We start from the raw sequence: 10023 nt of genomic DNA on the forward strand, positions 1-10023 counted from the left end.
CCCACAGGTCCTTATAGTGCCCTATGGGTTCCTATGGCACCCCATAGATCCTTATGGCTCCCCACAGGTCCTTATGGTGCCCTATGGGTTCCTATATCACCCCACAGGTCCTTATGGTGCCCTATGTGTTCCTATATCACCCCACAGGTCCCATCCCTGCGCGGCCGCCCCTATAACCACCCACCTCCTGGATCGGACGTGGTAGCTGCCCTCCCTGCGGTGCCTTCGGTCCCTTTCGCTGCTGCTGGACCTCGACCGCCGCCTCTTGTGTTTGCGGCTCCTGTAACGTTCATGGAAGCTGCCCCGGCTGCTGCGCTCCGACGAGCGGAACCTTCTGGAGTGAGGCATCTGCAGAGAGAAAACAGCCTTAGGATCAGGGCTGGGTGAGGGGGAGAGAGGCAGAGCAAAGAGCTGGGAGGGCTCAAACAGCCAGGACACCCCATAGCTTCATATGTGAGATGCTGTGAGCGCCCACTGCTTTGTGTTTCCCTCTGCATCTCTTATACATGGACTCAGTTATTACAGTTAAACAGCTCTGCTTCCCTGCCCCACAACCAGCGGCTCCCCTCCCTACAAGAACAAAGATCCCTATGGGATCCGAGGGGCACAAACACCCGTTGGGTGCATAGAGATGTTCATGAAGCCTTACATAGCTCAGCCCATAGGGCAGCACTGCACAGCCCATAGGGCAGCCCTATACACGGCCCCATAGGGCAGCCTTACAAAGCCCATAAGGCAGCCTATACACTGCCCCATAGGGCAGCCCTGCATTGCACAGCCCATAGGGCAGCCCATACACGGAGCCCTACAGAGCAGCCCATACATGGCCCCATAGGGCAGCCCATACACGGAGCCCTACAGGGCAGCCCATACACGGAGCCCCATAGGGGCAGCCCTATACGCGGAGCCCCATAGGGGCAGCCCTATACGCGGAGCCCCATAGGGGCAGCCCTATACGCGGAGCCCCATAGGGGCAGCCCCCCCCCCCTCCCCCGGTTCCGACGTTCCCAACGCGTTTTTATCCCTTCCCGACGATCGGAGCCCGTCGCCGTCCGGTCACCGGAGCGTCCTTGAGTTCATAGGCCTTAATTAAAGACCGTCCGAACCGTCACCGGGGCCGTTCCGAACCTCCGGAACCGGTTTGGGGACGGCAGCGTGGAGCCGTCGGGTGGGGCCCAGCACCGGACGCGGTCTCGAAGTGTCATGGAGTGGGACTGGGCCATGAAGCGAAGGCTGGACCGGACCGAACCGGGACCGAACCGGGACCGAGACCGAACCGAACCGGGACCAAACCGGGCCGGAACCGGGACCGAGACCGAACCGGGACCAAACCGGGACAGAACCGGAGCCGGACTGAACCGGGCCTGGGCCTGGACCGAACCGAACCGAGACCGAACCGGGCCGGAACCGCCGCTCTGCCCCGCGGCCTACCTCGGTCCCGCGGCCTAAACGGAACCGCGGCCCAGCCCGGCCCGTGATCCCCGCCGCCCAACCCCGCCCCGATCCTCACCGTCCTCGCAGCCAGCCCGGTCCGCTTGTCCCACAGGAAGTCCGTGATGGCGGCCGTGGGTTCCCGGGGATCCCGGGCCCCGTTCCGGCTCTTCAAGCTCCGCCGTTCGCCGCCGCCGCCGCCGCCCGTCGATCCGGGTCCTAGCAGGCCGCACGCACGCACGCACGTACGTACGTACGCGTGACGTCACGCAGTGGGCGGGGCCGTGGGTACGTACGTACGCGACGCCCCGCCCACATCCCGGCCCACGGCCCCGCCCCGCCCGCCGCCGGTTCGGAACCGAGGACGCGGCGATAGAACGCAGCCGGTTACCGAACCACCGGGTACCGGGCATGTACGACGTGACGGCGAGCAGGGCGGCTGGGAAAGGACCTTTGAAGGAAACGTGAAGCTCGGCGGAAGGATGGACCCGGTACCGGGCCGGAGTACCGAGCACCGGGAGAAGCCGGCGGTGATGGATGGGGAGGCGGCGGGGCGAGGCGGAACGGGGACGGCAATAGGGGCTCAAGATGAGGCCTCTCCGGTGGAGCAGATTGTGGCGGAGGGAGAAACGGCGGCAGGAACGGGAACCGGAACCGTAACGGGAACGGGAACGGGAACCGGAACGGGAACGGGAACCGGAACGGGAACGGGAACGGGCACGTTCGTTCAACGGCAGTTCGGGGCCATGCTCCAGCCGGGGGTCAACAAATTCTCCTTGAGGATGTTTGGCAGCCAGAAGGCCGTGGAGATCGAACGGCAACGGGTGAAATCGGCCGGTTCGTGGATCATCCACCCGTACAGCGACTTCAGGTGGGACCCGGGATCCGTTCCCCCCCCCCCGGTACCGCCGTGTCCCGATCCCGGTTCCCGTTACCGCCGCCGCTGTCCATGGTGCTGAAGGCGGTAACGCTGTCCATGGTGCTGAATGTGCTGTTGCTCCGCCTCACCGGGGCAACAAGTGCCGGGTCTCCATCCGCTCTACCCCATCCCCACACCGGTACCGGCAATGTTACCGGCCCGGTCCGGTGCCCTGACACCTGTAGAGGCCCGGGGTCCGGTTCCCAACGGCACGGATGGGCTGCGAGGCCTCCCGGCCCCATTTAACGGCCCTAAAGTTGACGATCCCTAAAGCTGAAGGTGACCCGGAGCTCGGAGGGCGGCCGCCGGGATTACACCGCGGTTGATCACATTACCGGGAGAAACGGGGCCGTGCGGACCGAGCCGTGTCCGTTATGACACCGGGCGAAGGACGGGATCTGCCCTAAAGAAGCTTAAGCCGAAATCTGAGTCAGGAGCTCCCGGCAGAGGCGGGGGGGGGACATGCGATTTCTTCCCCCCCCCCCAGCGATCCACCCATGGACCCCAAGGGACCCCCAGCCCCTTTAATGGGGGGCTTTAATGGGGGGGGGGGGGGCAGCAGGGATCCCCGTGATGCTGCGACTTCTCCTCCCCCCCCCGTCCCCGCCCCAATGCAAAGGATGCGGGATCCCCACAGTCCTTAACACTGGCATCCCTTTGGGGTCCTTTTAGCCATAGAACATCGGCACAATCCAGGCTCAGACTTCAGGCTGCTCGGGGTCTCTGCAGACCCCCCCCCATCCAATTCGAGTCCCTGTTCTACCCCCCCCACCTCTCGTGCCCTCCTACCACCACCAGCCGGGCTCCATCTAAACCCCTCTAAGCCCCGAGCTCTCATTTTTATGGCTCCAACTTTGATCCCCCACAGGTTTTACTGGGACCTCATCATGCTGCTGCTGATGGTGGGCAACCTGATCATCATCCCCGTGGGCATCACCTTCTTCAAGGATGAAAACACTACCCCCTGGATCGTCTTCAACGTGGTTTCGGACACTTTCTTCTTGGCCGACCTCGTCCTCAACTTCAGAACCGGCATCGTGGTGGAGGATAACACCGAGATCATCCTGGATCCCCGCACCATCAAGATGAAGTACCTGAAGAGTTGGTTCGTGGTGGATTTTATCTCCTCCATCCCAGTCGATTACATCTTCCTCGTCGTCGATCTGGAGACTCAGGTGGACTCTGATGTCTATAAAACAGCCCGTGCTCTTCGCATCGTCCGCTTCACTAAGATCCTCAGCCTGCTGCGCCTGCTGCGGCTCTCACGTCTCATCCGCTATATCCACCAATGGGAGGAGGTGGGAACCTCCATCCACCCATCCAGGGGGGGGGTCTCAGACTCTTCTTTAGGGTCCTGGTGTGGCTTAGGGGATCCCTGGGGTGTAGAGGGGGATGGAGGCATCACCTCTCCTTCCCCCTCCCCAGATCTTCCATAGGAACCCCCATCCACCCACCCGGGTGGGGGGGTCTCAGACCCTTCTATAGGGTCCTGCTGTGGCTGGTTATGGGGTGCAGAGGGGGATGGAGGCATCACCTCTCCTTCCCCCTCCCCAGATCTTCCATAGGAACCCCCATCCACCCACCCGGGTGGTGGGGGTCTTCAGACCCTTCTATAGGGTCCCTGCTGTGGGCTGGTTATGGGGTGTAGCAGGGGGTGGGGCATCACCTCTCCTTCCCCCTCCCAGAATCTTCCAATAGGAACCCCCATTCCACTCCACCTTGGGTGGGGTGGTCCTCAGACCCTCCTATCAGGGTCCTGCTGTGGCTGGTTATGGGGGTATAGAGGGGGATGGAGGCATCACCAGTCTCGTCCCTCCGCCAGATCTTCCTTAATGGAACCCCCATTCCACACACCCAGGGGCGGGTCTCAGACCCTTCATAGGGTCCTGCTGTGGCTGGTTATGCGGTGCAGAGGGGGATGGCAACAGGCATCACACGTCTCCTCCAACAAAACACAGACTTCAAATCCCAAACAACAATCTATCCATACGGAACCCTAAACAATCCCAACCACACCACCGAGGAGAGGGGAGGTCTCGGACCCATTTCTTTAGGGTCCTGGTGTGGCTTAGGGGACGTCCCTGGGGGTGCAGAGGGGGATGGAGGCATCACCTCTCCTTCCCCTGCCAGATCTTCCATAGATCTTCCATAGATCTTCCTTAGGAACCCCCATCCACCCACCCGGGTGGGGGGGTCTCAGACCCTTCTTTGGGGTCCTGCTGTGGCTGGTTATGGGGTATAGAGGGGGATGGAGGCATCACCTCTCCTTCCCCTTCCCCAGATCTTCCATATGACGTACGACCTGGCCAGCGCCGTGGTGAGGATCTTCAACCTCATTGGCATGATGCTGCTGTTGTGCCATTGGGATGGATGCCTGCAGTTCCTGGTGCCGATGCTGCAGGATTTCCCTGAGGATTGCTGGGTTTCCATTAACCACATGGTGGTGAGTCCCCAATGCATCCCAAGGGCTGGAGCTGCCCGGACCCCCATGGCAGCAATGGGGCCATTCCTTCATTCCCATTCCTTGGCTGATGCTGGAGTTGGAGCAAAGGAATTCCATGTCTGAGAACTCCCCAGATCCTGTTCTAAAGTCCTTCCAAGTGCAGAGCTGCACCCTTGGGTCCTGGTTGCATCATAGGATTTTGTTGCCATGGGTGCTTGGGGGGTCCTGGCTCTGAGGAGGGGCACTGGGGGGCTGGGGGGGTCTCAGCTCCTTCCATCTGCTGCCTCTCCTTGCAGAACGACTCGTGGGGGAAGCAATACTCTCATGCCCTCTTCAAGTCCATGAGCCACATGCTGTGCATTGGCTACGGCCAGCAGGCGCCCGAGGGCATGTCAGATGTGTGGCTCACTATGCTGAGCATGATTGTCGGTGCCACCTGCTATGCCATGTTCATCGGCCACGCCACAGCCCTAATCCAGTCTCTGGACTCCTCCCGGCGTCAGTACCAGGAGAAGGTCAGCAGGGGGGTGAGGGGGGTGTGGGGCTGTGCCCCCCATCACTGGGGGGTTTGCTTTGTCTCAGTGGGGGTCAAGTCCCCATCGTGCAGGTTGGGGTGCGCTTGGTGGTAGGATGGGCTTCCAGTTGGGTTGGGTTGATCCAGTTGGGTTGGGTTGACTCAGTTGGGTTGAGTTAATCCAGTTGGGTTGGGTTGATCCAGTTGGGTTGGGTTGATCCAGTTGGGTTGGGTTGACTCAGTTGGGTTGGGTTAATCCAGTTGGGTTGGGTTGACGCAGTTGGGTTGGGTTAATCCCCTTGGGTTGGGTTGACTCAGTTGGGTTGGGTTGATCCAGTTGGGTTGGGTTGATCTAGTTGGGTTGTGTTGATCCAGTTGGGTTGGGTTGACTCAGTTGGGTTGAGTTGATCTCAGTGGGTGGGTTGATCAGTTGGTTTGGGTTGAACGCAGTTGGGTTGATTTAAGTCGCAGTGGGTTGGGCTAATCTCAGTTGGGTTGGTGATTAGTTGGTAGGGTTGACCAGTGGGTTGCGTTGACTCTTTGGGTTGATTTAATCCATTGTGGTTGGGCTAAATCCAGTTGGGTTGGTTGATCCAGTTGGTTGGGTTGATCCAGTTTGGGTTCGGGTTACCAGTTGGTTTGGTGTTGACTCAGTTGGGTTGGGTTTGATCCAGTTGGGTTGGGATGGATCCAGTTGGGTTGGTTGATCAAGTTGGGTTGGGTTGATCTACGTTTGGGTTGGTTGACCAAGTTTGGTTGGGTTGACTCAGTTCGGGTTGAGTTAATCCAGTTTGGGTTTGGTTGATCCAGTGGTTGGGTTGAATCCAGTTGGGGCGTTGTACTCTCAGTTGGGTGGGTTTGAGGTTGATCGAGATCAGTTGGGTTGAGTTGATCGCAGTTTGGTGGTGTTGGGTTGGTTCTGATTCCAGTTTTGGTGGTTGAATCCAGTTGGGTTGCGTTGACTCAGTTGGGTTGGGTTGATACCAGTTGGGTTTGAGTGATCCCGAGTTGGGTTGGGTGGACGCAGTTGGGTTGGGTTAAGTCCAGTTGGGTTTGGGTTAATCCAGTTGGTTGAAAGTTGATCCAGTTGGGTTGGGTTTGATCCAGTTGGGTTTGGGGTTGACCGCAGTTGGTGGGTTAAATCCAGTTGGGTTGGGGTTTGATGTAGTGTGGGTTGGGTTGACGCAGTTGGGTTGGGTTTTGATCCAGTTTGGGTTGGGTTGACTGCCAGTTGGGTTGGGTTGACGCAGTTTGGGTTGAGTTGATCCAGTTGGGTTTGGTTGATCTAGTTGGGTTGGGTTTGTACTCAGTTGGGTTGATTTAAATCCAGTGGGTTGGGGCTAATCCAAGTTGGGTTGGGTTGATCTAGTTGGGTTGTGGTTGACCCAAGTTGGGTTGGTGACTCAGTTGGGTTGAGTTATCCAGTTTGGGTTGGTTGATCCAGTTGGGTGGTTGGACTCAGTTGGGTGGGTAGACCCAGGTGATTGGGCTTGATCCAGTTGGTTGACCCAGTTGGGTTTGAGTTGATCAGTTGGGTTTGAGTGATCCCAGTTGGGTTGGGTTGATTTCAGTTGGGTTGACCCATTGGTGGTGCTGAGTTCACCCCAGCGTTGTATGTCTCCCATCCTGCCTCCATCCTGGGGTCTGAGTGGACCCTGGGGTGTCCATTGGGGTGGGCATCTCCTGACCCCCATCAGTCAACCCTCATCCCATCACATCCCAACGTGTCTCCGTGCTGTCCCCGCAGTACAAGCAGGTGGAGCAGTACATGTCCTTCCACAAGCTGCCTGCAGACATGCGACAGCGCATCCATGATTACTACGAGCACCGCTACCAGGGCAAGATGTTTGATGAGGAAAGCATCCTGGGGGAGCTCAGTGAGCCGCTCAAAGAGGTGCGGGGTCAGAAATGGGGGGAGGGAGGGTGGGAGGGCTGTGCCATCAATGCTGGGTTGGCCATGGGGGTGGAGGATGGAGGGCTGTGCTATCACATGCTGGGTTGGCCATGGGGATGGAGGGATGAGGCTGTGCCATCAATGCTGGGTTGGCCATGGGGGATGGAGGGATGGAGGGCTGTGCTATCAGTACTGGGTCGGCCATGGGGGATGGAGGGATGAGGGCTGTGCTATCAATGTTGGGTTGGCCATGGGGGATGGAGGGATGGAGGGCTGTGCTATCATGCTGGGTCGGCCATGGGGGATGAGAGGATGGAGGGCTGTGCTATCAATGGCTGGTCGGCCATTGGATTGAGGATGGAGGGCTGTGCTATCAATGCTGGGTTGGCCATGGGGGATGGAGGGATGGAGGGCTGTGCTATCAATGCTGGGTTGGCCATGGGAGATGGAGGGATGGAGGGCTGTGCTATCAGTACTGGGTCGGCCATGGGGGTGGGAGGGATGGAGGGCTGTGCTATCAATGCTGGGTTGGCCATGGGGGAGGGAGGGATGGAGGGCTGTGCTATCAGTACTGGGTCAGCCATGGGGGGGTGCTGGGCTGGGCTGTGTCCCCTCTTGACCTGTGTCCCCTTCTGAGCTGCTCCTCACCCTGCAGGAGATCATTAACTTCAACTGCCGCAACCTGGTGGCCAACATGCCTCTATTTGCCAACGCCGACCCCAACTTTGTGACCGCCATGTTAACCAAGCTACGTTTCGAGGTCTTCCAACCCGGGGATTTCATCATCCGCGAAGGCACCGTGGGCAAAAAGATGTATTTCATCCAGCACGGGGTGGTCAGCATCCTCACCAAGGGCAACAAGGAGATGAAGCTGTCTGATGGCTCCTACTTTGGGGGTGAGGGGATGTGGGGGCAGAGGGAAGGGGGAGGTATTATGGACCCCATGGATGGGGCTGCTCCTGCTCTGAGCAGTGCATGGGGAACAGAGGGGGGTGAGGAGGGGGCTGCTGGGGCGGTGCTGAGCCCCACATCCCCATTAACCCCCATCTCTCTATGCAGAGATCTGCCTGCTGACTCGTGGCCGGCGCACGGCCAGCGTGCGAGCGGACACCTACTGCCGCCTCTACTCCCTCTCAGTGGACAACTTCAATGAGGTGCTGGAGGAATACCCCATGATGAGGAGAGCCTTCGAGACCGTGGCCATTGACCGCCTTGATCGCATCGGTGAGGAGATGAGGAGGGGGGCACAGGGCTGGAGCCCACCGTAGGGATGTGCTTTGCTGTTGGGTTGGATCTGGGCGGTGCCGATGGGCCGGGCTGGTTCTCCTGCCCTCCCCATTCACGTTTGTGCTGGTTGGTACCATCCCGCTGCCCGTCCTCATCCCCCTGCTGAGGACAAATGGGACCACAGCCCCAAAATGCAGCTGGGACCCTTTGGGATCGGGGCTTTGCTCCTCCGTGCTGAAGCCAGGACCCCCCCAAAGCCTCGACCCCTAAACCCATTGAAGACTCATAGTCCCTCCCCTCTACCACCCCCTCCATTGGCAGCTCTCTGTGCTCACTGACCCCTCTCACCCAGGCAAGAAGAACTCCATCCTGCTCCGCAAACGCGCCGAGCACAGCGCGGGGCCCATCAACACCGAGATGATCCAGCAGATCGTGAAGCACGACCAGGACGTGGCCCACAACATCCAGGAGCTGCAGCAGATGACGCTGGGCCGGGAATTGAGCGGAAAACCGGTGATTTGGGAGCCTTTGGTTCACGCTCCGTTGCAGACGGCGGCAGCCACAACCAACGTGGCCATCGCGCTGACGCACCAGCACAGCCTGCAGGCTCACATCTTCCTGCCCCCCTCCTCCATCTCCAGCCCCCTGTCCCCCGATACTGCCCTGCTGACCAAACCTGTCCGTCGCTCCCAGCCCAGCCTGGGGGGCTCCCGTCCTTCCTCCGTCAGCTCCCCCTCAGGGGCTCCATCCCACCTGCAGACCCCAGCCGCCGCTTCGCCGTCTTCTCCCATGCTCCAGTCCCAGGTGCCCGTGGAAAGCGGAGCCCAGCGGCCGAGCCTCGGGGCTCAGGGTCCCCCAAGAGTGGGGCAGAAGGGGGAGATAACGACCAAGCAGCCCCCGGTAGCGGCGGTGGGACCCCAACCCCAGCTCTCCAAGTCCCGTGGCGCTTCGGTATCCACCTCCCTGCTGCAACAGGCGGCGGGTGCCCCGTCCCCCAGCTCGGAGCCGCCGGTGGGGAGGACTCTCCATTACAGTCTATCCAGAGCCACCGGCTCCCACATCTCGCTCCTGATGCAGCCTCAGCAGTTGGTGAAGCACCGGAGCATCCACGGGCTGCCCGTGGGGCGGCTCACGCAGGACGTCCGCCTCCTGTCGGCTTCTCAACCCTCCCTACCCAACAAAGTGGCCCAACAAGCGGACGGCAGCGGCTCTTTGCAGCAGGGCAGGAAATCAGCGGGGAACCTGGCCCGTAGATCCTCCCCATCGGTCTCCGGACTCATCTCTAAACCGGCTCCGGGGGTCCCACACCCGCAGCCTTCGGGACCCCCGACCCAACCGAACCGTCCCGCAGCTCCCAGCCCGCAGTCCCCGGTGTCGGCTCCCCGCCCGGTGGCGGCTCCTTCCCGTAAGGGCTCCGTGGCCTTCAGCCCCGACGTGGAAACGGGGAAACCCAAACTGCCGTCCAACATGTGAACCCACGGCTGCGTCCGTAGGAACGGAGAGCCCGGCCGAGACCCGGAGGGGGCGGCGAGGTGAACGGGGCGGGGGGGGGCTCAGGGGCAGCGGTGGGTTTGGGGCTCTGAGGATGGGGGGGG

At 60.5% G+C, this 10023-nt stretch overlaps 2 protein-coding genes across 3 annotated transcripts in view; one reads left to right on the plus strand and one right to left on the minus strand.

Annotated features, from left to right (window-relative positions):
- Window positions 1-1695, minus strand: part of CLK2 (CDC like kinase 2) — a 13300-nt gene extending 11605 nt beyond the window's left edge. For both annotated transcript variants that reach the window (XM_015884637.1, XM_015884636.2), the window contains exons 1-2: window positions 1511-1695; window positions 185-348 (exon numbers count right to left, since the gene is read on the minus strand). In XM_015884637.1, coding sequence (XP_015740123.1) covers window positions 185-348 — 164 coding nt within the window. In that variant the 5' untranslated portion in view covers window positions 1511-1695. The remainder of the gene's footprint in view (window positions 1-184; window positions 349-1510) is intronic.
- Window positions 1696-1736: 41 nt separating this feature from the next.
- On the plus strand, window positions 1737-9968 carry HCN3 (hyperpolarization activated cyclic nucleotide gated potassium channel 3). The gene is made up of 8 exons (XM_015884642.2): window positions 1737-2302; window positions 3219-3648; window positions 4632-4793; window positions 5090-5308; window positions 7055-7201; window positions 7857-8097; window positions 8261-8425; window positions 8781-9968. Exons 1-8 carry the CDS (start codon window positions 1914-1916, stop codon window positions 9899-9901), a joined length of 2874 nt encoding a protein of 957 aa, XP_015740128.1. The 5' UTR covers window positions 1737-1913; the 3' UTR covers window positions 9902-9968.
- The last annotated feature ends 55 nt before the right edge of the window (window positions 9969-10023 follow it).

This window comes from Coturnix japonica, chromosome 25, assembly GCF_001577835.2.
Source record: "Coturnix japonica isolate 7356 chromosome 25, Coturnix japonica 2.1, whole genome shotgun sequence".
NCBI classification, from domain to species: Eukaryota; Metazoa; Chordata; class Aves; order Galliformes; family Phasianidae; genus Coturnix; species Coturnix japonica.